Source organism: Sabethes cyaneus, chromosome 1 (genome assembly GCF_943734655.1).
Source record: "Sabethes cyaneus chromosome 1, idSabCyanKW18_F2, whole genome shotgun sequence".
Taxonomy (NCBI): domain Eukaryota; kingdom Metazoa; phylum Arthropoda; class Insecta; order Diptera; family Culicidae; genus Sabethes; species Sabethes cyaneus.
In genome coordinates, this window is record NC_071353.1 from 146,775,382 (window position 1) to 146,802,782 (window position 27,401).

Here is a 27,401-nt window from a genome sequence, read left to right on the forward strand (position 1 = left end):
TCATTCGCTTTTTGTGGGCACTTCACACTTGAACAGCGCCGGTTCGTCGGTGTTGTTCCTATCCAAGCTTTCCCTCCGCATACCAGAACTGCATCTTGACGGACAATGGTTCTTTTTGTGAAAATTGAGACTACTCTGTTGAGCGAATCGAGAACTACACTGGTCACATTCATAAGGCTTGGTCTCAACGGCGTGAATTTTTTTGTGTACGTTTAAGCCGCCACGTGACTTGTATGATGCGCCGCAGATGTCGCAAATATATGTTCCCCCATCTGTGTGTAGGTGCATATGATCAACGAGCGAATGTTTATTCTTATAGACTTTTCCGCAGGTCAGACACTTGTGTGAGCGATCCGGGTTATGCGTCGTCAGATGCCTTGTCAGTTGTTCTTTCAAGTAAAATTCATTACCACATTCTGGACATTTAAAATTCCTTTCCTGCGTGTGGTTTTTGACTTTATGTTTCTTAAGTACATCACTTCTAGCGAAAGTTTCATGACACACGTCGCACTCGAACGGTCGTTCTCCGGTGTGAGTTCTCAAGTGAATCGCGAGATTATAGTTATCGGCGAATTTGCGGTCACAGATATCACAAGCGTGTTCGCGCTGTTTCCGGTTGCGTTGATCGTCGTGGGTTTGTCGGTGAACCCGTAGGCTACCGTGCAACCTAAAGGATGCGTCGCAGAGGTCGCATTCGTACGGTCGCTCGCCGCTGTGCGCCAACATATGCTGCGCGAGGTTATATCGAGAACGGTAATCTTTTCCACAAACCGTACACCGGTGCGTGTTGTGCTCCGGGTTGTGCAGCCTCAAGTGCGTCGTTAACTGTCTTTTCATATGGAAATCATTGCCGCATACGTTACATGCGAATTTTTTTTCCGACGTGTGTTTTACAATTTTATGCAGCCGCAGTATTTTGGGTGTCTTACAAATTTGACCACAGATGTCACATTCGAAAGGTTGCGTTGCGGTGTGAGTTTTCCTATGGTCCGCAAGAGTGTGTTTGGTCTTATATCCATGGCCGCAGATGTCGCAAATGTGTTTCGGTCGACTGTCACCCGTAGGATCAGCGTGCCAGTTGCTGGAACAGAAGAGAAGCAACTGATAGATTGGTGGGAAAAATAAGTTCACTTTTAAGTGAAGCAAGCAAGTTTGTCAAAAATTGTCAATCGGTTAAGGCTGTCGATTTTTTTTTGCTGGAAAATGGCTTATTTCGGATGGTGGTAAGAAAAACTAAGCCAGCTAATTGAGTTTTATAAATTTGCCATGGAAAGTAATTACACAGACAAACAGACGAGACACTCGCGATAATTCCATCGTCCAAACAAAAAGCACCCATTTTTCAAAAAAGCATGTTTCGCAACATGGCCACACCGCGGCGTGCAGGTGTTGCTTTGAGTTTTCAGTATAAAACCATTCAAATGTACAAAACCCTACAGCATAAAACCCTGCAAATGCAAGCTACTCCGCAACATGCATAACAGAGGGTGCTAGTGTGCAAGCAAAATGTGCAGGACGATGGTTTTTAAAGGATTTTCTTCATGTGTCATGTCAATTCGTCAGTGCTAAAAGGTTTTTATTATCCCATCATACTGTTAATTGGTTTGGGCTACTCATTCGCTTTTTGCGGGCACCTTCGGGTGCTGCTCACTGCTGTGCTCGCGCGCATGTTTCACAAGCGAAAAGCGGAAAGTGAAATCCTTGCCGCAAATATCGCACTTATGCGGACGCTCCGCGCTGTGCGCTTTCAGGTGCTTCTCCAGCTGCTGCTTTATGTGGTAACCTTCACCGCAAACTTCACACTCGAACAGCGCCGGTTCGTCGTCAGATTTGTTCCTATCCAAGCTTTCCTTCTTCTGCATTCCAGAATTGGAACTTGACGGACAGCGTTTCTTTTTGTGAGAATTGAGAGTACCTTTTTTAGTGAATCGAGCATTACACTGATCACATTCGTAAGGTTTTGGACCAACGGATGTGTGGATTTTCCTGTGACAGTGTAATCCGCCACGTGACTTGTATGATGCACCGCAAATGTCGCAAATATATACCCGTTCAGCTGTGTGTACCTGCATGTGCGCAACGAGCCCAGAGTTACGCGTATAGACTTTTCCGCATGTCAGACACGCGTGTATGCGATCCAGCTTATGCAGCCTCAGATGCCTTGTTAATTGTTTTCTGAAATGAAAAATTTTTCCGCATTCTGGACAGTTCAAATTCTTTTGCTGGGTATGCTGTTTGAGTTTATGGTACTCAAGTATATTGGCTCCGATGAAAGTTTTGTGACAAATGTCACACTCGAATGGTCGCTCTCTGGTGTGGGTTCCCAGGTGACGCGTGAGAGCATAATTGGTGACGAATTTTCGGTCACAGACTTCACAAGCGAGTTCGCGCTGTTCCCGGTTGTAGAGGTCCGGTTTGCGATCAGCGGTTGTGTGGTACTTCCTGTGATTCAGCAGGCTATTGTGTCTCATATAGGATGCGTCGCAGATGTCGCATACGAACGGCCGCTTATCGCTGTGAAGAGGCATATGCCGTGTAAGCTCATTTTGATATAGAAAATCTTTTCCACACACTGGACACCGGTGCGGGCGTTCCGAGCTGTGCAGCTTCATGTGCCTCGTTAGCTGATGTTTCAGAGGGAAATTTTTACTGCATACGCTGCACGCAAATTTCTTTTCCGAGGTGTGTTTTGTAATTTTATGCTCCTGCAGTGTTCTGGGTGTCTTACAAATTTTACCACATGTATCACACTCGAAAGTATGCGTTGCGAAGTGAATTTTCCTGTGCAATGCAAGGACGGGTTTGGTCTTATACCCGTTGCCGCAGATATCGCAAACGTGCTTCGACTGACTGCCGTCAGTAGGATCATCCACCGCCAGAGCGTGCCAGTTGCTGGAACAGAAGAGAAGTGACTGATAGATTGGTGGGATACATGAGACCACTTTTAAGTGAAGTTAACTGATGTTTGAATATCTAGATAGTGGTGTGATTTTTTTAAACTTTCTTTATGTGTTTCAACACCAGAAGGCCTGCACAATTGTAATGCAACCAAAGTGGAACGCTTAAAACTAGATTCAAAAATTGCAATCAGAATCATTTGAAATATATTGCTCCTTACGGGGCAATTTTAGAGTTGATTATTATCTACAATATTGCGGAAGAAGTTATAGTTTTGTTACCGACAAACAGATGAGACGCATGCGTTAATTCCATCGTCTCAATTTTCTATTTTACTGCAGAAAGGATTGAAATAAATCAAACACATTCTGGAAGAATGTGCTATTGACTACATTTCAATGGTGGCAGAGGGTGGACGGTTCCATTGGTCATACTCAATTGTTGTCGCAAAATTTTGCTGACGACAAGTTTGACCTTGCTCCTAGCGTACTTTTCCTAATAGGACTTTTTCAAGTAACTTTACTCCTAGATAGGAGTGGTTGTTAGGCTACAGGGAAGGAAAATTTCCGACTATTAGGTCTGTTATACCGATGGTTCCTTGTAGAAAGATGTAGGATGATACCCGTAATAGTGATAAGCGGAGCTTTGGAGGGGTATTGATCGCTGTCGCGCATCCTTGTGTTGCCCTCACATCAGTGCAAGATAAAGTTTGTACTATCGCGAACATTCGTGGGTTGAAAATTTTATTTGGCACTGTGTACATTCCTCCCGACAAAAGCCGGGATCCTACTGTTAACGAATCGCATATGTCTTCAATGCTTTTGCAATGATTCACGGTGATTATAATCAACCGCGCATTGTTAGGGAATACAATGACGACACGATACATCATTTAGTTGACGTAATGGATCATCCTCCAACGAGCTAGCTTGAAACGTAATCATTTTGGAATGGAGCTTGATTTAGTTTTTTATTCTGTTGACCCCACTGTATCCGTTAATAAGTGCGTTGCACCGTCACTTCCCCTAGACTCTCATCAACCCCGTTCAACGCTCCAAAACACGCTGGAGTACCAATCGTTTACGAGTCTTAAAGCATTCACGCAATGCTTATTTACGAAAATACCGATGCCGGAGACCCGCGGAATGAGTAACGCTCGCTTTATGAGTTAAATGTTCTCCGTGTGCAAACTAATCTGCTAAGAAGCCCGAAAGATTTCAGGAGTTCTGTGTTTGACAACTCGAACTCAACCTGCCAACTATCTTGATGGCTCAGAATCGTGCTGCACTGCAGATTTCTGTGGAATGTTTGCATCCTTCTTGTCCTCGGTACTTGCAAATGAGTTCCAACGTGGAAGTTGACAGAATTAGCTGCAGTAAAGGACCTGTCGACCTCGACACTGTCGAAATTACGGAGTGCAAGTAAAATCCTAGCGGCGAGCTGTCAATTATTCATATCAAATTATTGCGAGTTGACGGTTGACAGCACAATTACTTCCAAAGCATCCCGACAGCATATTGGAAATAATTCTGCATCCATAGTGCTAAACTTTTGTATATTAGCAATCTTAATGCTTATGGATGGCGTGAGACTATCTAACTGACTGTATCTCCGATTCTGTTTCTCGTAAAAAATTGCAAACTTGGAAAAGTCTTCTTTATCGGGATTCTCTTTTTCTGACTAAACTGAAACTATACTCCCGTCTGCTAGTTTTGAAAATAGAATTTCACGAAGCAAATGCGATTTTGCGAGTTGCCACAACTTATGTTTAAAATCGGCTATTGAGTTTCCACTAATATCCCAATAAGCAATATGTTCTACGGAGGACTGTCCTTTATACTCTCTAACAAGAATGAAAAAACGACAAGCAAAAAGGTCAGTCACCTTAGATGCTGCTGACGTTCCTCATCGTGCATATCAGAAACATCTTCATCATCTGAATAACAATAATCTTGATCCACATTTCCTGTTTCCGTATCGATCCATTCATAATCAATTCCGTCATTCGCCATATCATCGGCGAAGCCGGACAGATTCCCTTTCATCTTCTCTTCTAGTTCTAAAATTCATATTACTCACTGTTACTGTTATTTAGATTGTCGAGTAAGTAAAGTACGTACCTCTGTAGCAGATTGCACCTCGATTTATTTAAATTGCAGACGACTTAAATATAAAATCGCACAGCTTAAATGGAAAACTTGTTATCGCTCACTATAAACACTTTGTTTACACATAAAACTCGTCTGTCAGAGTCGTTTGCAGGGATGCCAAGTCAGCGAATTTGCAAACGATCTCAAAGTTTTTGTTTTTGTACAAAAATTTAAATCATTCCTAAGTCCAGAAATAGAGCAGAGACATTTCGTTTTCAAAATAAAACGATATAAATGTCTCTTGCTTAAAAGTAACTGAATATTATTATGAACTCTAGCTGAAAGTGCAATTGGTTCAAAACTTGGTTCTAAAAAGTGTTCAAAGTTGTGTGATACAAATGGCATCAATGTTCGAAATTTTGAGAGTGCGAAATTAAAATCATCTGAGTCTAAGTAGAGAAAAATTTCGCAAGAAAACGTATATTAACATTGTTGATGCATAGAAGCATAAACCTAAAACAACATTAAAGACAGCAATATATGTGCATATAACGTTACAATATAATGCATTTAGTCAATTGCATTAAAACGAGCCGTAAGTGTTGATAAACGGCTTGTACACTCAAGTCGCTTTTTACGCGAAGGATACGTCCCGCGTAAATCAAAACCGCGTAAATTCCGAAATTCGCGTTAAAAAACCGCGTAAATTTCAAAATTCACGTAAAAAAAACCAAAATTTCGCGTAAAAAAAACTTTGTCGATTTCAACACTACGCGTAAAAATAGACGTTTTGAGCACATCCGCGTAAATTCCGAAAATCGCGTAAAAAAACACGTAAATTCCGAAATTCGCGAATTTACTTGACTTCTTATTTTGCTATTCTACTGCCACTCTTTCACCTAATGGACGCCGTCTTTTTCTACGCTATTGGTTTCGTAATGCAAGACAAGTAGCTATGATATGAGAGGGAATATCAGGTTTTTTTCTGGCATCACTGTCCCAGTTTGTTTACGTGCTTTGTATCGCTCTATTTCTAAATAACTATTTCGTGCTGTTATTCGCTCTGACCGCTCGAGAATCTTGCTGAAAACCGCCTTTGCTACCGCCGGACCATTACTCCAATCGAATATCGTGTGATTCGCGCAGGTAGGATTCGACAATTAATTGTTCAATTTTCCATCCTTGGCTTGAGTGTGGCAGACATTTTGTTGCGCTCTCAACCACCCACCTCGCCATACCGCATACGTCACATAACGCTGCTCACCGTTGCACTATTCCACTTGCACTATCAACAAGTCTCCTCACGGCAATTTCGTGCTCGCTGCAAACTGCTATATCCAGCTCAGCTGCTTATAACGATTTAATATCGTACACTAAGTTACATATCCTGTAAAAAATCTGTAACGCTGCTAACTCGGCTGTAAATAAACCACCTGCTGTCCTCGGTGTTTTCATTCATCACGATCACCAGTCCGACGACACTGTCCTCTTTTCGCATCCACATCGATCGTAAGTAATTGCTTTTGTTCTTCACACATCAACGCTACACATGAACATTAGAGAACCTTAGAGAGTCGCCATCTGAAACAAATAATCTAGTAACAATGCAGCTGTGTCTGTCAGTGTTGCCGCACGCACAGATTATTTTGTGATCAACAGACATTTGGAATAAATAATTTTTATAAAATCTGGATATGTAATTCCTTTTCATAATAATTTCACCACAGTTAACGGTCGTACCGTAAATAGTTATGCTGCTGCTGTCTGTTATTGCCAATTCTTTTGAGAACCAGCGATTTAAATTGAAGATTTCAAGTTTCTTGATGCTACATATAATGGTAACATACTCAACCTTTCTCTGAAGCTTTTATTTTAAACCGTTGACCGTTGATAAATAATTCATAAAAAGCTGCTAAAAATTCAGAAAAATCTGCTTGAAATATGTTCTTGATTTGAAACGGCGTCTCTCTATCTTTAATAGGCTCTCTAGTCGTTACTCTTTTTAAGGCTCTCTAATCGGAGTTTTGACAAGTCTCCTGTTCGATTAGACTTACTTTTGACAACTGATTCTTTTCGATTGGAATTTTCGGGTCAAGATGGCGACTCTCTAAGGCTCTCTAATAAACATTTAGCAACACACAACGAAGTGAGAAGGCAATAGTGACACCGTTTAACACTTCATTCGTTCTCTTAAAAGATAGCAGCGCCAACTGTGTTTTGACCACTGATTCACAAGATCATCCAGTGTTGCTAGTTTTCACGAAATGTTGATTGTTTGTGAAAAATGTGCAAAGGAAATCTCCGGTGAGTCGGTGAAATGTGGTGCTTTTTGTTCGTCAACTGTTTGCATGCGCTGTAGTGGCATTACTGAAAGCTCACCTCGATCAAGACAAATCCACATTTAGTATGGATGATGTCTAAAGCGCGTTTTCCAAACACTTTGGTATCCGTCAATAAAGCAAGTGAGTCTATCCAGCTTTTTACGCGCTATAATGGCGGACGCTATAAATTGTGTTCGTAATATGTGAACAATCTTTTTGACAACTCTGCATACATCAAAACTGGGCACTCTTCTCCTGTACGACAGTGTTGCTCTTTCTTTCGTTTACGCAAAAGAAGGAAGGTAATAGTTTTGTTTACATTTCGCACAGTTTTGCTTTCCTTCTTTGACGTAAACGAAAGAAAGAGCACGGTAGTGTTGCAAGAGAAGAGTGCCAGATTTGATGTATGCAGAGTTGTCAAAAAGATTGTTCGCATATTAGGAACACAACTTACAGCGGCCACCATTATAGCGCGTAAAAAGCTGGATAGTCGAATCGATGAAAACTGAAATCCGCGACGGTATACTGGCTGATATAAGGAATGAGATTCGTTTGAATTCCAAAACGTTGATAAATTCGGTCCCTCGCCCACCAACGTCCGTCTACCATACCCCGCTTCCATCTTCGTCTAGAGCTAAACGACTGCGTGAAAACAACGACGATGACGATGTTTCTTTTCGTCGTCCACCAAAAGCTGCATGTGGCATCGGTACCAGTGCTGAGGATACAAACCTGGTTGTTCCTGAAGCTGCTGAACAGGACTCGAATAAATTCTGGCTGTACTTATCAGGTATCTTACCGGAAATTTCTGAAACTAAGGTTTCCGAATTAGCGGTGGCCAGGTTGAAAACTACCAATCTGCGGGTAGTCAAACTCGTCCCACGTGGTAGAGACACGGATCACTCACATTTGTGTCATATAAAATCGGAATGCCGTCAGAACTCGAACCTGTCGCACTTGCAAGTGACACTTGGCCCCGTGGAATTCGTTTTCGTGAATTCGAAGCTACAGGTAATAAGAAGCAGATTTTTTGGAAACCAACGACGTCGACCGTCACTGTAAACGCAACGCCGAAAGCGCCATCCAACTTTCAGAGGCCGTCCCAGTAGTACTGACTACCTCTGACCCAATAAACACTTCTGTACCTGCTTGCTGCGCCACCTCTCGCCTCTTCGTGTCTGAGCGCTTGTCTCGACCTACCACACCGCAATCGCCAGATGATTTGTCAACGTCAAGCTGTGTGATCGCACCGTTGACTGTTTACTATCAAAACGTAGGCGGGATGCGTACGAAAACAAATGACTTTTTCCTAACGACTGCTTCTTGTGACTATGACGTTATCGTGATTACCGAAACGTGGCTTCAGAGTGATGTGAAAAATGCTGAACTGTCATCCAACTACATATCTTCCGTTGTGACCGAAGCTCCGCAACCAGCCATTTACAACGAGGAGGAGGGACGCTCATCGCTGTAAAGAATACGTTCTCATGTACCTCCGTACGTCTAGATGACTGCAACTCGCTTGAACAAGTCGTTATCAAACTTTCCCTCCCGACCAAATCTGTCTACATGTGTGGAATCTACCTGCGACCCAATAGTGAACCCGATAGATACATCGCGCATTCCAACTGTGCGCAACAAATCGTGAGTAAAGCAACCTGCAAGTATTTTCGAGCATCCCAGAGATCTCTGCGAACTACGGGACCTATTGCACACCGAATTCCGAGGTATTGAGAGTATGCAAAGCGTAAATTACCGCCACAAAGAATCGCCCAAGTCTTGATTGTTCAACCAACAGTGTACGACTGGCTGTGCTCAGCAGACAGTTTTTCGAACACGGTCGGAATCTAGACGACCAGTGGCGTCTCGTGGGGCTTACCTGTTCAACCAGCGAAAAATACAAATCAATATTATATTTTAAGCATCAAACAAACATTATAAATAACAACGGAACACAATGGTTTACTTTACCAGCAAACTTGTGTCTGAATTTTAATTACGAACCGAAAACTTGTTCAATTTACCTATTGAACCAAATTCAAGAATAACCATCTTACTGCGATGCACGCACACGTTGGCAAATAGGTAAATGCGTAAGTTGTTCAATGCTAAAGATGAACGAGTTAATGAGAAAATTTTGCGAATAATGCATGCCAACCGCGGTCTATTTTCAAAACCCCTTCGTACCAGCATATTGTTCCTGGTGCTAGTATCAACAATCAGCGCCAGGAATAATGTGTTGGTCTGCTTGTTCATTGTGATATCTAGAGCAACGTTCAAACGTCGTGTTGAACGTTTTGCTCTTCAGCTTCGTAACTAAACTAAATTCGTATTGCATACGCGTCGTAGAGATGATCGGGCAGCTGAAAATTTACCCGAAACCCGCACACGTATCCGTACCCGTCGGGTTCGAGTATTAAAAAAAAATAATTTGAGGGTTCGGGTCGGGTTCCTAATTTTTGTTTTTGAAACCGGGTACGGGCCGGGTCGTGTTTCTCTTTTGACCACATTTAACACTAAAGATGGTAGGGTACCCGGGCCCGTACCCGACGGGACCCGACCTTCTTTAATGCGTCGATGCAAACGAAATCATGAACGAGTGATGGAAATAATTTTGTCGGGCTAATTTTTGTTGCCTGTCCTATGGTTGAACATGCGGACGAGTCGCCACTGTAGACAACACCGATGATTGCCGACACAGCGAACTCATTTGTCTATGGTCTTATCGGTCCATACCTTTTTATTTAACTATGGTTGTACCGAACCATATACATGATTCAACAATGATCATACCAAACCATTTTTTGCTATTTGTTCGTACAATTCATCGGACAATTTGGGTTTAAATGAACACCTAAAAATGACTTAATTATTAGTATTTACATTGTCAAGTGCAAGCATTCGTTGGCGGTAAATGCGTTATGCTTCGTCAAAATTAAAAATGTCAGCAAAGCAGTTGAATTGTCTCGTCATGGAAGCGATGGGAGAGTTAGCAGAGTATTGCGTTCAATAGGAGTCTTCCTGTAGCATAAGTCTGAGCCGTAAAACTCCCGGAGGCGCGTTGAGTCTGTCCGATGCAGCATATTCGCCAGTTAAAAACTCGCAGACAAATAACGATTGCGAAACCTGTCGACAGTCGACTTGGTGTGCTTAAACCCAACAGACGACAGCGATACTCGTACGGCTTTCGGTATTGCTGATCTCTCCAAGCTAAAGATGACGAAGTGCACATCGAACAAATTTTCGCCGTAAGTTTTCTAGTCTGGCGCACCAGATGGACTCGTGCGGGTTCCAAGCGATGCTCGCTAATTCCAGTATCGACCGTACAATAGAGCAGTAAAGAGCTTTGAAGCAAAGCGGGTCATTGAATTCATCAGTGACCTTAAATATGAACCCAAGACTACGGTTGGACTTGTCAATGATGGCAGAAATGTGGGACTTCATGGTGAGTTTCTCGTCAAGTGATACTCCAAGATTGTAATCCATGCTGTATTTGATAGAAGATTAGATTAGATTTATTTGTTAATTTATAATTGTTGATTATCAGCTGATTAAAAAGTCATTTTCAAATAAATTCCTGTTATGATTCCAATTATGGCCCAAGATCGAATTTAATGGAGACGACTGCTGCTGCTGCTGACGACGACGACAACGACGACGTCGGCTCTGCCTGACAGCCATTTCTTTCCATTAAGTGTTTCTTCCTGTGCACATTGAGACTACTTTTCTGAATGTACTGCGAACCGCACAAGTCACATTTGTACGGTTTCGGATCGACCGAAGTGTGAATGTTCCGGTGAAGCGCTAAGCCGCTCCGCGACTTATACGTTGCACCGCAGATGTTGCATTTGTACCGACGGAACTTAGCCCATTCCACCGATGGTGGTTCGGAGCGGCGTTCGTTCGTCTTTGAAATAGAGGAATTGTCGGTAGAACAGACTTGACTGTCTAAGTGAGTTGTTTCTTTACTTGGGACAACTTTAGCATCCTTTGAATCCGAAATAGGCGTGTCAACTTTTGCGTTACTCATTCGCTCTTTGGGCACCTTCAAACTTCCCAGCTGTAGGTGTTTTCTCATGTGACGACTCATTCCAACGGTAGTTCTGAGCGATAAACCGCAGATTTCGCATTTATGCGGACGCTCCGTGCTGTGCGATTTCAGGTGCTTAATCAACTGCTCCGTTCTGTGGTAATCTTTACCGCAAAATTCGCATTTGAAACACTTTTCCATCGTATGCTTCTTAGTGCAATGAATTTTCCACGCTCGAGCTGACACGAAAGTTAAACCGCATATCTCACACCGGAACAGCGGCGGTTCGTCGGATGTTTTCCTATCCAAGCTTGCCTTCTGCATTCCAGAACTACTGGAACTTGACGGACAGTTTTTCTGCTTGTGAAAATTGAGACTACCCTTGTGAGTGAATCGAGTGCTACACTGGTCACATTCGTAAGGTTTTGGCTCAACGGATGTGGATGTGTGGATTTTCCTGTGCAGGCGTAACCCGGAATTTGACTTGTACGATGCTCCGCAGATGTCGCAAATGTATGCTTGCCCACCTGAGTGTCGATGCATGTGCTCAACGAGCGAAAATTTATTCTTATAGACCTTTCCGCATGTTAGGCACTTGTATGCGCGATCCGGGTTATGTTTGGGAACATGTTTGAGGTTATGTATTTTCAGATGCCTTGTTAGTTGTTTTTTCAAGTAAAATTTTTTTCCGCATTCCGCACAGTCGAAATTCTTTTCCTGCGTGTGGTTTTCGATTGTATGATAATTTAGTTCTACGCGTCTGATGAAAGTTTTGTGACATAGGTCACACTCGAACGGTCGCTCTCCGGTGTGAGCTCTCAGATGACCGGTGAGAGTATATTTGGTGGTGAACTCTCGGTCACAGATAGCACAAGCGTGTTTCCAGCTGTGGAAGTTTTGCCGGTGGCTCCGTATTTTCCTGTGATAGTGTAAACCATAACGTGATTTGTACGATGCACCACAGATGTCGCAAATGTGTTTCGGCTGACTGCTACCAGCAGCAGTAGGATCAGCATTGCTGAAACAGAAGAGAAGCGACTGATAGATTGATGGTAGGAAGAACATCATTCGCAAAACATTCTATAGGGTGCTATAGGGTTGCTGCTTCGTCGTAATTGCCTATTCTCGTCCTATCCAACACAAATTATTAAAAATATCAGCATTTTTATGACACACAATGCGAAACTAGTTATTCCCTAATTTTTTAGTTGGTTGTCTATCATACGCGATCAATCAAAATGAGCTGAGATCTATTTAAATGCTTTTTATCATTAAAGAAGTTCAACCAGGCAAATTTCCTTCGTTTTTTCGTGCGACGAAGAAAAAAATGTCGACTAATCGTTTTAATTTCCGTCAGTCATAAATGAAACTAACTCACGCAAGGCAATGTCGTTATTCTACGGCCAGGAAAACTTGCCTGACCTGCGCAGAAATTTCGCAGAATAACATTTGTCATGCCATCCTACACAAATACATGTGCGTTAAGGCCCAAACAGAATACTGCGTCGGCGTCATTCTGACAGTTTTCACATGGGTTTATTGTCAAATTGACGCTGACGGATGCGTTGACGCAGCATTCTGTTTGGGCCTTTAGCTTCGTAGACATTGTTGTGATTTTTAGTTCGGACTGTTGGGGTTACAACAATCATCGTCAGTGCACCCCCCGTTCATTAGAGCAAATACAGTTGTCATCAGGCAACACTTTTTCGCCCAGTGCAGAATGTGGTTACGTAAATAAACATTGCTCCTTTCTCAAACTTAATGCCTGTAGTTCGCGTCGAATAAAGTTCTCAATGCTTGTAGTTCGCGTCGAATAAAGTTCTTTTGTTGTTTTTCGCTTAACCGCATGTTTTATTCGTCGTATGTTTTCCCACTGTAAAACCTTCAACAGGTTATGTGGCCCAGTGGATGTCCGGTGGAACGCGAGTAGATATTTTTGTGAAATTGTTTCTCGTGTTTACGGAGTGTTTTAACACGTTGGGGTTCGTTTTACGTTCAGTGATTTTTTCGGTACAAAATGGCTGACATTACAAAGTTAGCATTTACGAAAACTGTCGACATTTGTGGCATAGGCGGTTCGGCCACCGCGATTTCGATGCTATTAAGATTAGTAAATGAAAATCTCGGCAGTGGTGTTAAGTTGATAAACTGCGGTGCGGTGCGGTTGAAGTTTGTGAAACGTGCCTTGAGGGGAAACTTACGCGAAAACCGTTTCCTAGTGTCAGTGAAAGAAAGGCGAAACAAATACATACAGACTTGTGCGGACCATTCAATAACGTCACGCCGAGCGGAAATCGGTATATGATGGTGTTGTCGACGACTGCAGCCGACTTACCGTAGTGTACCTGCTCAAGGAGAAGTCGGAGGCAAAGTTGAAGATTAAGGACTTCGCTCGGTTTTGCCAAAATTACTTCGGGATGAAGCCGAAGGTAATTCGTTCCGATGGCGGCGGTCAGTACGTTAATCGAGATTTAAGTGAATTTTATAAAAATGAAGGTATTATTGCACAAAACACTACGGCGTATTCTCCCCAACGAAATGGGGTGGCAGAGCGGAAGAATCGCTCCCTCCAGGAGATGGCTTCATGTATGCTTCTCGACGCTGATATGGAAAAGCGGTACTGGGGCGAAGCAGTCCGAACGGCAGCATTCGAGAGCTGTCAACAAGACGCCATACGAGAAATGGTATGGGCGCACGCCGAAGCTGAACCATCTAAGAGTTTTTGGCAGTGAGGCGTATGTACATGTCCCGAATGTTAAAAGAACCAAGTTAGATCCGCGATTCCGAAAATTGAACTTTGTAGGTTACTCTGATGAGCATAAGGGGTACCGCTTCCTTGATCAAACAACTGATACGATTACAATTAGCAGAGACGCCTCGTTTATCGAATGGGGTAATGGTTCATCAAAAGTGGAATTGCCAAACTGTAGTCAAGCTCCACAGAAACAGAGAAACCCTGTTTTGGAATCAGCCAAGAAAGAGGATCAGGTTGTTTCGGAAGAAGAATGGGTAGATGCGGATATTAACGAATCAGAATGCGAGGGATCACCAACTCAGGAGGAGCAACTGGATAGACAAACGCGAAGATCAGAAAGGTCAACTCAAGGTATAACGGCTTCGCGGTTTTCCGATTACGTGGTTGGAAAAGCTGAGTGTTCAATGAAAGAGCCAACAACTTTTCGTGAAGCAATGCGTTCTCCAGAGAAAGGCCACTGGAAGAGCACAATGGACGAAGAAATCAAATCGCACAAGCAGCATGGAATCTGGGATCTCGTGAAGCTGCCAGAGAACCGGAAAGCTGTCGGCAGCCGATGAATGTTCAAGCTTAAGCAGAATGAGGTAGGTGAGATCACTAAGTACAGAGCTAGACTCGTTGCTCAGGTTTACAGCCAGAAACTTGGTCTGGACTATGATGAAGTGTACGCTCCAGTAGTAAGTCATACAACTTTGCGCACTATCATTTCGGTGGCGGGCAAACGTAATCTTATTTTGAGTCATTTTGGCATTAAGACCGCATATCGTTATGGAACTATTGATGAGGAGATTTATATGCACCAACCACCGGGATACGAAGTTGTAGGGAAGGAGGACCATGTTTGTCGTTTAAAACGAAGCATATATGGGCTAAAGCAGTCAGCCCGCTGCTGGAACGATAAGTTATCGGGAGTGCTATGCCAAATGAAATTTGGAAGAAGCTCTACAGACCAATGCTTGTATTATAAACGGCTACCAAATGGACAAGATGTTTACGTGTTAGTCTACGTAGACGATATGCTGGTAGCAGCTACAAATGAAGCTGTTATAACGGATGTATATGAGGAGTTGCAGCAACATTTCGATGTTTTGAATCTCGGAAGAGCAAAGTTTTGACGTAGGACTACGCCTTACGGCAAGTTTTGAGATAGGGTGTCATTCCAAAAAATCGAAAAATGCGAGCGTCACGAAAAATGAAAGGTTTTGAACGCTAATAGCTCAGCGGTTTTCCAACCGATTTTCAATATTCTTACACCAATCGAAAAGTATGGATTATTGATGTTGAACTATTGAAGAATTGAAAATAACGAACCTATGTTTTACCAGAATTCTCGCTTCGTGATTGGTTGGAAGATTCTTTACGATGATCTAAACCTATACCAATTTGATATCTGTGCTTGGGAAGTAAGCCAAAACAAATGACAAAGTTTCCCCATTTCAACAAGATTTCTCAACACCGCGGTTCAACCTAGACTATTTTGATGTCCTTGCTTGGGAAGTACGCCAGAGAGAGAGTGACAAAGCCCCCTCGTGCCAACAGATTTCTTACGAACGCGATTAAACCTAGTCCAATTTGATATCTGTGTTAGGGAAGTGTGCCAGAAAAGATGACACAAGTTCGTTGTTCCAACAGATCGCAAATTCTTTACTGCGAGACGATTAAACCTCGGCGAATTTGATATCTGTGTTGGAAAAATGTGCCGCAGCTGTAGCGTTCGGTTATAATACGGCTCTGTATGAATACGCATGCTTGATTGCTTGCCTTTTCATTAGAAGTGTAGTGAAAAGATGTGCTGTTGATAAAATGGGATTGAATTGGTAAAATCCTTTCAACGTGGGAAACCATGGATAATAAAAACAATCTTCAATTTCAGTAAGGTAGCAGGAAAGCAATAGTTTGTGTTCTTGATTTTGTTAAATTGTTTTCAAATGCACAATCTTTTGAGAATTGAACGTATGCAATGTTACTACTTTGATATATGTTACATACAACGCATGTAACATGTATATATGTTGCATATAGCATGTACACTCAAGTCGCTTTTTACGCGCAGGATACGTCCTGCGTAAATCAAAACCGCGTAAATTCCGAAAACCGCGTAAATTCCGAAAACCGCGTAAATTCCGAAAACCGCGTAAATTCCGAAAACTGCGTAAAAATAGTCGCATAAAAAGAAACCGCGTAAAAAGCGACTTCAGTGTATATATGTTGCATATAGCATGTATACATGAAGAATCGAATGATTACAAGCATGGATACATGCTACTATCACTACAAAGAGACTTACGTAGTCCTGCGTCACCTATATATGCGGTCGTGTCTTGTACACAACCCCTATGATTTTTTTCTCGGAATGGAAATTGATCGAGTCGACGCGTCTTACACAGTAAGCTTGAAAAGTTATATTGACAAAACCATTTCACGTTTTGGTATGGCGGAGGCAAAGCCCAGCAAGACACCAATGGATATCGGCTATCAACAGAAGCCAGAAAACAGTGAACCACTGAAGGACGGCGAACAATACAGAAGCTTGGTCGGCGCATTGTTGTATATCGCAGTAAATGCGCGACCGGATCTGGCGAATACAGTTGGCTTGTTAGGTAGGAAAGTTAGTGCTCCCGATGAATGTGACTGGGTAGCAGCAAAGCGTGTCTTTACTTACTTACTTACTTAGGTGGCTTGCCGTCCTAAGACAAAGCCTGTTGAACAAAATTTCTCCATGTAACTCGGTTGAGGGCTACCGCTCTCCAATTCCTCGGACACCGAGTACTCTCCGCCAGATCTCGCTCCACCTGGTCTAACCATCTTGCTCGCTGCGCTCCTGGTCGTCTTATTCCTACCGGATTTGAGGCGAACACCATCTTTGCAGGGTAGTTGTCCGGCATTCTTGCAACATGCCCTGCCCATCGCATCCGTCCAGCTTTAGCTACCTTCTGGATACTGGGTTCGCCATAGAGCTGTGCGAGTTCATGGTTCATCCTCCGCCTCCATACTCCGTTCTCCTGTACGCCGCCGAAGATCGTTCTTAGCACTCGTCGTTCGAAAACTCCGATCACTCGCAGGTCCTCCTCGAGCATTGTCCATGTTTCATGCCCGTAGAGAACAACCGGTCTAATAAGCGTCTTGTACAGGGTGCACTTTGTACGGGGACTTAGTCTGCTCGACCGCAATTGCTTGCGGAGCCCATAGTAAGCACGACTTCCGCTGATAATACGAAAGCGTGTCTTTAGATATTTGAAAGCTACTCTAGACTGGAAACTTGTGCTCGGATCTACAAAGGCTAATCATCGTGGCTTAGTTGCATATTCGGATGCCGACTGGGCTGGGGATTTATCCACCAGAAAATCAACAAGTGGCGGAATACTTTTCTTCGATGGTGCGGCTATCAGCTGGATCAGTCGCAAACAGAGCTCAGCATCTCTTTCGTCAATGGAAGCCGAGTACGTATTGCTGAGTGAGGCATGCCAGGAAGTGGTTTGGATCTGGCGATTGCTAGCAGATTTCGGTGAAACACAACATGATGCGACCATTGTCTTCGAAGATAACCAAAGCTGCGTTAGTTTCGCTCATTCGGAAAGGATCAGCAAGCGGTCGAAGCACATCGACACTCACCAGCACTTTGTGAAGGATCTCTGTGACCGAGGGGAAGTTCGATTGGAGTATTGCCCGACAGAAATAATGGTTGCTGATGCATTAACGAAGCCGCTGCGAACGATTAAACATTATCGATTTTCGGCGATGATGGGACTCGTAGGTAGAGGAGTTGCTGATTGTTGAGGAGGAGTGTTGGGGTTACAACCTGGGGAAAACCTACAGTATAAAACCCTGCAAATGCAAGCTACTCCGCAACATGCATAACAGAGGGCGATAGTGTGCAAGCAAAATGTGTAGGACGATGGTTTTTGAAGAATTTTCTTCGGTGTGTCATGTCAGTTCGTCAGTGGTAAAACCTTCAACACGGACGATGAAAAATTTTGATGGACGGATTTTAGAACGGTACGACGAAGTTAAGAAATAAAGTCAGTTGCGTAATTTCAATAATATGCTTCAATAGTCGCTTTTCAGTGATTTCAAAGTTCACGGATCGGAAGGTAAGTGTGTTTTAGTCAAATCAGCACAAGAACATTTGGAGTATACGTTAAATCCATCCAACAAATGATGAAAATTAGAATGACTTTACTTACTACGACGGAAATTAGAAATAAACCCTACGACTTTCAACTTTGAACAGCAGAACAGTAACACAAATTGGTAAGAGATGCTAGTAATCACACCGGTTCGGAACAGGCGACAGGTTCGACAGGCGGAAAATTAACTGATTGACCTTGATTGGAGAACTTGAATGGAAAAAATTTTGCAGGCTGACAAACATTGAAAAAAAAAATGAATTCAATACCAGGTATGAAAAACAAACTTAAGATTAAAAGGCTTTATTATCACATCATACTGTTAATGGTTTCATAACTTTTCATTTTCAAACACATCGGAATTAAATTGTGTCACAACAATTGCTAATAAATCTGATACTTTCGTGCTACGTCAAGAGTTAAGCGAGTTTTTTGGTGGAACAGACTTCACTGTCTGCCACTGTCAAGTTCCGTATCGTTTGTAGCCTAAACATCAGCCATGTCCACTTTTTTTGGGTGCTGCTCACTGTTCTGGTCACACGCCACGTCGCGGTTCGTCGGATTTGTTTCCTTTCCAAGCTTCCTTTCTACGTTTCAGAATTGAAACTTGACGGACAGTGGTTCTTTTTGTGATAATTGAGACTACTCTTTCGAGTGAATCGAGCATAACACTGGTCACATTTGTAAGGTTTTGGATCAGATGCGTGGATCATTCTGTGCCTGTATAAACCAGAATGTGTTTTGTATGATGCACCGCAGATGTCGCAAGTATATTCGCTTCCACCTGACGAGTGTTCCTTCAAATGCACAACGAGCGTAGATTTATTCCTATAGGCTTTTCCGCATGTCAGACACTTGTGTCGGCGCTCTGGGTTAATATGTGTTTTCACATGCCTTGTTATTTGTTTTTTCGTAGGAAAACTTTTATCACATTTCGCACATATAAAATTCTCTTCCTGCGTGTGGTTTTTAATTTTATGAACCTTAAGTTCGCCGCGTTTGATGAAAGTTTTATGACATACGTCACACTGGAACGGTTGCTTCACGGTTGTGTGGGTTTTCTGGTGTTGCAGTCGGTTACTGTGTGACTTATAGGATGCCACGCAGAATTCGCATTTGAACGGTCGCTCATCGCTGTGAACACTCATATGCCTCGCTAGGTAATGTCGAGCTTGAAAAACTTTTCCACACTGCGGACACGGGTGCGGCTGTTTCGATCTGTGCAGCAACACGTGTATCCTCAGCTGTTCTTTCGCTTGGAAATATTTGCCGCATAGGTCACACTCGAACTTTTTTTCCGACGTGTGTTTTACAATTTTATGGTGCTCCAGTGTTTTAGGTGTCTTAAGAATTTGACCACATATGTCACATGCGAAAGGTTGCGTGACGGTGTGAGTTTTCCTATGGTCGGCAAGAATGTGTTTGGTCGTATATCCACGGCCGCAAATGTCGCAAATGTGTTGCGGCCGACTGCCGGCAGTGGGATCAGCGTGCCAGTTGCTGGAACAGAAGAGAAGCGACCGATAGATTGATAGGATAAATAAGATCACTCTTAAGTGAAACAAGAAAAAACAGAAGACAACAGACAGTCAGCAACAGACGTTAAAAAACGACGACACAATGGAAAATTGTCGAAAAGACCATGATACGACAACAAAAATATCACAGAGAAATGACGAATACGAAGAAAAAGCAACGAAGAGTTGACAAAAATGGCAAAAAGCCAACGATAATATGACGGATGGACAACGGTAAGATAACGAAAAGTCGGCGGAAGAATGACGCCAACAGACGAGCAGATAGATAGTAACAGATAGCAAATAAAGAACGAAAACGCAGTGAAGTATTGAAAATATGACGAACAACTGAAGACAAGTAGATGAAAAAAACGAAATACGACAAAAATACAATGAAAAATAGCCGAAAAAATACGAAAACACTATAAATAATAGCACTATAAATCAGGGGTGGGCTGGCCCAGCGGGTAACCGGGCATGTGCCCGGTGGGCCCCCATTGTAGGAGTCTGCAAATTTTCAACTAAAGTTTCTATTTCAGTCAAATCATTCTGCGGTTCAAAAATATTGAACTGTTTATGGTTTCAAGATTTATGAAATTGTGTTATTCGGTTCAGGGGGGGGGAAGGGCGGTGGGCCCGCGATGAAAAATTTTGTCGTCACAAAAAAGCAATGAGAGATTTTTTAATCCTAAGTAACACATTTACTAATTTCACCTGGTTAGGGGCCCAGGTTAATGATAAACTCATGTCATATAGCTTGAACGTCTACAAATAAAATTGTAAAATTTTGTTATTTTTTTTTATTTCTTCTGAGTGCAGCTCAAATACCACGAATAGAAGATCTGAATCTGCAATCAGGTATAATGAAAATTTTTTATTTGATATTTAATAGTTTTCTAAATGTGTTTCTGAACATCGAATTGCTTGGGTGAAATGACTCCAAAAAACTATTGTTTATGAATATTGACTTTTTGGGCCTCCAGCTTTATAAAATACTAGCTGACCCGACAAACTTCGTATTGGCACAAAATAACCTGTGTTGTACATAAATTATGAATCTCGGATGATCTTTGTCACAATCTTGAGTTTTGTAACTTTCTGAGGAGTTCATGGGTGTTTTAATATACAAATTTTCTTCACAGTAAAGTAGAAAACAACTCGCCCCATTGCTTAGCCTGATCAAATAAAGCGGATAACATTTAAATATTCGCCATCATTACAAACCATTTCGCCGAATACCATTTTGCGGAACACCAATTTTGACGTAGGACTACGTCTTTGTTTACTATACTGGGACTGGGTAGCACTTTGTAAAAACGAAAAATAGAAGTGGAACGCTTGAATGAAATATTTCAAACGCTAATAGTTACTATACTACTGAACGAAACATAACAGTTAATATGTCGTTGGATAGATAAAATGTCCAGCAATTTTATAGTAACATATTGATAATAATTTTTTATACGTTAAATAGTGAAAATATGTGTGAAGTTTTAAGGTCGAATTTTCCCATACATTTCCCTTGTGATCGCCTAGCTTCACAGGCACGGACGACAATTAGATACACCAAAGGATTTGGATCCAAATGATAACCTTTAAGACCACTTTGTAAGACACACCCCTTTTCCAATCCAATTGGCAACATCGATGGCTATTGATGGCAACACCGACCACGAAGACAAGCGGAATCAGCGGGCAATGGCCAACGTGAATCCCACACGATGCACTTTATGTTACATTTTGCATTATCCCCATCGCAGACATGCGAAATTGTTCGATAGCTTGCTCAATCAGTGTCGGACAATCATTTAAGCAGCAGCAGCCGATATGGTTTCTCCCACACCTACACTAGCTTACAAGTAGCAGCGGCAGTGCCAGTGACTATAAAATGGTACACTTGGTTCGGCGCCTGCTCATTTATCGCACGATCGCACTGACGGACGGTCAGTATTTACCATCGACGGCTGTTGGTGGCGAAACCAACGGCATTTGGCGGCAACACCGATAGCAAGTGGAGGTAAAAACGATGGCATTTTGGCGGCAACACCGGCAATTGGAGGCAAATCCAATGACCTTTGCGACAATTAATGGCAACATCGATGACAATTCGAGGCAAACCCGATGGCATTTTGGCGGCAGTTTCAATGACAATTATCGCAAACCAACACTGAAGGCAAATTGAAACGGATCGACTGACGGGCAGCAAATTCAGCAGCAGGCCATTGTGGTCTTAAACAGTTCTTATAAGAACTATAGTAATTGAAGGATGGAAAGATTTTTCTACACTTTCTAAATGGTTAACGTTCCATTTTGCGTTATACCATGGTAAACATGGAAAATGCTTGCTCATTCAGCGTCGGATAATCATTTGAGCAGCAGCAGCAGTCGATCTGGTTTCCTCCACCACCTACACTAGCTTACAAGTAGCAGCGGCAGTGCCAGTGACTATAAAATGGTACACTTGGTTCGCCCTCTGCTCATTTATCGCACGATTGCACTGACGGACGGTCAGTATTTACCGTCGACGGCTATTGGTGGGGCAACACCAGTAATAGGCGGCAACGCCGATGGCAAATGGTGGCAAAAACGATGGAATTTCGGCGGAAACACCGGCAATTGGAGGCAAACCAAGGCCTTGGGATGGCAATTGGTGGTAAGACCAAGGACATTTCGCGGTAACATCGGTTGTTAGTGGTAACATTAATGGCAATTGGAGTCAAAGCCGATGGCATTTTGGCGGCAACTTCGATCGCAATTATCGTAAACCAACACTGATGGCAAAGGGAAACGGAACGACTGACTGGCAGTAAATTCAGCAGCAGGCCGTTGTGGTCTTAAACAGTTCTTATAAGAGCTATAGTAATTGAAGAATGGAAAGATTTTTCTACACTTTCTAAATGGTTAACGTTCCATTCGGATAATTATTTGAGCAGCAGCAGCAGCCGGTCTGGTTTCTCTCAAACCTACACTAGCTTACAAGTAGTAACGGCAGTGCCAGTGACTATAAAATAGCAGACTAGGTTCGCCGTCTGCTCATTTATCGCACGATCGCACTGACGGGCGGTCAGTATTTTGATAAAACTAATCCATTTCTACTTTACAGTGATTTGGTATTTTCTATCACTCCTGTATTAGCGGGCAATCATCATCCTAGAGTCTAAAGGACCGAATAGCGACATCCGTCTATATATTGGCAACAGTAATTATAGTACTGATTTTTAAGAAGTGCTATCAGCTCAAACATAGTTCTTTTCAGGGCCACCAAACAATTTCAAACGGTTTTTTCCAAAACCCCCATTGATTCAATGAAGAATTAAATCAGAATATTTCGATCTTCTTTTCCAAATAAACACTCAAACAATGATACTCACAGATACTCAAATATGCATATGCCATAAATGCAGTTTGCATTAATCTTTGATATAATGATCAGACATAAAGGTATACTTCATCGATTAAAACATGTTATCAATGTAATGAGTATTATATGACACAGTCCTACGTCACCCTTTCGTACAACCCTTAGGGCTGTATACCTTGTAGTTTTTATTGGACTTTTCGAAAGCTTTTGACACCATTCCTCATCGGGAACTGTTGGATAAATTGGGAGCACAATTCAACTTCTCTTCTGCAGCTGTGAACTTGCTCCAGTCGTATCTCCAAGGAAGAAAACAAACGGTATTCTGCAATGGCCGCTTCTCGAAAATGGTAGAAGTAACGTCTGGTGTACCCCAAGGCTCAGTACTTGGCCCTTTGTTGTTCTGTTGCCATATAAATGACCTTCCAACGGTTCTCAGGTATTGCTCTATCCAAATGCATGCTGAGAATGTTCAACTCTACATTGGACGACTCGGCGCGATATAATCAGCAGTGTGAATGAAGACCTAGAAATGATCTCTGATTGGTCCCAGCTAAATGGTTTGGTGATTAACGCTGACAAAAGCAAGGCACTGTTAGTTACAAGCAGACGTCGAAGAACTGACAGGTCAATGTCATCGATACCCGACATCATGATGGATCAAAAGGTTAGTAATCTGGGATATTCCAAAGAGATCTTCAAATGGGACGGCCTAATAACACAGCAGTGCGGAAATATCTACGCTGGTTTGCGGACGTTATATGTGTGTATGTCTGCGGCACCGGTTGAAACCAAACTAAAAATGTTCAAATCGCTAATCCTACCGCATCGTCTGTTTGTCTGTGGTTCTATTTATTGCAAAACAAAAAAAGTTGCTTGTCCACGTGGACATTTCCTATACCCCCTCCCCCCTTCCGTGGACAAGCGTGGACGTTCACGTATCCCCCACCCCCCTCTAGTCAAAACATACTTTTAAGCATAACTTTTGAACTACCTAATCTTTTCTATTGCTCACCTTCTACGTCGAGGAAAGCAGCTGGTGAAATTGCTCTTCGGAGTGGGAAGGTTTCAAAGAACTCGAACGGAAAGAATCTTGCAGGCTATCAATCCTTGTGCTGATTATTAAAATGCTGACAAACATTGGAAACAAAAATTAACTCAATGCCAGGTATGAAAAAAAAAACAGAATTAAGACTAAAAGGTTTTATTATCACATTATACAACAATCACAATATCACAGGTTTCATAATTTTTCATTTTCAAAGACATCGGAATTAAATTGTGTCACAACAAATGCTTATAAATCTTATACTTTCGTGCTTCGTCAAGAGTTAAGTGAGTTTTAAGTAGAACAGACTTCACTGTCTGCCACTGTCAACTTCCGTATCGTTTGTAGCCTAAATAGCCATGTCCACTTTTGCGGTGCTTTTTCGTTTTTTTTCGAATGCTGCTCACTGTTGTGGTCACACGCCAGGTCGCGGTTCGTCGGATTTGTTTCCTTTCCAAGCTTTCTTTCTACATTTCAGAATTGAAACTTGACGGACAGTGTTTCTTTTTGTGACAAGTGAGCCTACTCTTTTGAGTGAATTGAGCATTACACTGGTCACATTTGTAAGGTTTTCGACCAACGGATGTGTGGATTATATTATGCTCAACGAGCGATGATCTACGCTTATAGCGTTTTCCGCATGTCAGACACTTGTGTGGGCGCTCTGGGTTATGTGTTCCTAGGTGCCTTGTTATTTGGTTTTTCGAAGGAAAACTTTTGTCACATTTCGCACATTTAAATTTCCTTCCCTGCGTGTGCTTTTTAATTTTATGAATATTAAGTTCTCCACGTTTGATGAAAGTACTATGACATACGTCACACGAGAACGGTTGCCCTTCAGTGTGAATTCCGTCGCGTTGTTCCCGGCCGTGTCGATCGAAGGTTGTGTGGGTTTTTCGGTGTCTCGACAGGTTACTGTGTGACTTAAAGGATGCGTCGCAAAGCTCACATTCGAACGATCGCTCATCGCTGTGAACAAGCATATGACTCGCTAGGTCACTTCGAGTTAGAAAATGTTTTCCACACTGCGAACACCGGTACGGGCGTTCCGATCTGTGCACCCTCATGTGCTTCCTCACCTGTTGTTTCGTTTGGAAATTATTGCCGCATATGTCACACTCGAACTTTTTTTCCGACGTGTGTTTTACAATTTTATGCTGCCGCAGTGTTTCAGGTGTCTTACAAATTTGACCACATGTGTCACATTTGAGAGATTGCGTGACGGTGTGATTTTTCCTATGCTTGACAAGATTGTGTTTGTCCTTATATCCACGGCCGCAAATGTCGCAAATGTGTTTCGGCCGACTGCCGGCAGTGGGATCAGCGTGCCAGTTGCTGGAACAGAAGAGAAGCGACCGATAGATTGATGAGATAAATAAGACCACTCTTAAGTGAAACAAGAAAAAACAGAAGACAACAGACAGTCAGCAGCAGACGTTAAAAACGACGACACAATGGAAAGTTGTTGAAAAGACCATGATACGACAACAAAAATATCACAGAGAGATGACGAATACGACGAAAAAGCAACGAAGAGTTGACAACAAAGGCAACGATTATATGACGGGTAGACAACGGTAAGATAACGAAAAGTCGGCGGAAGAATGACGCCAACAGACGAGCAGATAGATAGTAACAGATAGCAAATAAAGAACGAAAACACAGTGAAGTATTGAAAATATGGCGAACAACTGAAGACAAGTAGATGAAAAATAACGAAATACGACAAAAATACAATGAAAAATCGCCGAAAAAATACGAAAACACTATAAATAATAACACTATAAATCAGGGGAGGACTGGCCCAGCGGGTAACCGGGCATGTGCCCGGTGGGCACCCATTGTAGGAGTCTACAAATTTTCAACCAAAGTTTCTATTTCAGTCAAATCATTCTACGGTTCAAAAATATTGAACTGTTTATGGTTTCAAGATTTATGAAATTGTGTTATTCGGTTCAGGGGGGGGGGAGGGCGGTGGGCCCTCGATGAAAAATTTTGTCGTCACAAAAAAGCAGTGAGAGATTTTTTAATCCTAAGTAACACATTTACTAATTTCACCTGGTTAGGGGCCCAGGTTAATGATAAACTCATGTCATATAGCTTGAACGTCTACAAATAAAATTGTAAAATTTTGTTATTTTTTTTATTTCTTCTAAGTGCAGCCCAAATACCACGAATAGAAGTTCTGAATCTGCAATCAGGTATAATAAATTTTTTTTATTAGATATTTAATAGTTTTCTAAACATCGAATTGCTTGCGTGAAATGACTCCAAAAAACTATTGTTTATGAATATTGGCCTTTTGGGCCACCAGCTTTATAAAATACTAGCTGACCCGACAAACTTCGTATTGCCACAAATTAAACTTTGTTGTACATAAATCCTGCAGGGTGGCAACCCAATTGGAGATTTCAATTTCCTGGTTTTTTCCGGTTTTCCTGGTCGATTTTGGAAAAATTCCTGGTTGGTGAATATAGTTTAAAATTAACTACAAGAATAAAAAAATCCAAGTTTTTTTTTGGGGTGGAATTATGCTGGAAAGTTTGTCGATTTATCTGTTATCTGGCCTTTTTACTAAATACGAAAGAGTAAAAATAGAAATTTATGAAAAGGATTGGAATCACTCGTTCCACTTATAAGTACCTTAATCTAGTACGATTAACTCATTTAAAGAGAAACTTTTCACTTCCATTTAAAACTACTTAGATCATTCTGTAACTCGAACTGAAAGCTTTCTATTCAATTTTGTAAAATTTAAAATTGTGGAATGTGGCCACAGCTTATTTTTTTTCAGACTCTTACCCAGCAAAGTAAGCTGCCTCTTTTGGCCAGTTGGCTTAACTGGCATAGCCGCCTGTAGCACCAAATACTGTAACTAGTCGAGGTCCAAGGAGCTCACGCGGTCTTAATAAGATGGGAACGGATACACAATGAGAACAGCCGTTGCCTGATTCCAAACAACGACAAATCCAGGATTGAACGTACACGAACCAGGGCGACTAAGCCAGCAACATATCAACGGTATGCCATGCTGGAGAGGGCTGTTAAGAAGTCTTGTTAACGGGACAAAACAGTCAGGGTCAACTATCTAGTTTACGGACTATCACTGTTTAGATAGTTGTAATCTTGTGCCTTAAGTCGGATTTGGGCTCTAGGAAGGAAATTTTGCTTAGAGAAGTTACGCCTAGATAAAGCAAGAGCTCCGTAATTGCAGGACATATGCACTTTCAAGTTCGGAGTTACAAAAGCGGCAGGTT

At 42.2% G+C, this 27,401-nt stretch overlaps 1 protein-coding gene across 1 annotated transcript; it reads right to left on the bottom strand.

Moving 5' to 3' along the window:
* On the bottom strand, positions 1-23,747 carry LOC128746392 (zinc finger protein 729-like). Its single transcript, XM_053843444.1, has 7 exons — positions 23,722-23,747; positions 19,244-19,721; positions 17,389-17,627; positions 11,033-12,357; positions 4,783-4,957; positions 1,635-2,892; positions 1-1,101 (listed from the first exon to the last, which is right to left on the bottom strand). The coding sequence occupies exons 1-7, from the start codon at positions 23,745-23,747 to the stop codon at positions 1-3; spliced, it is 4,602 nt and encodes a 1,533-aa protein (XP_053699419.1).
* Between the last annotated feature and the right edge of the window lie 3,654 nt (positions 23,748-27,401).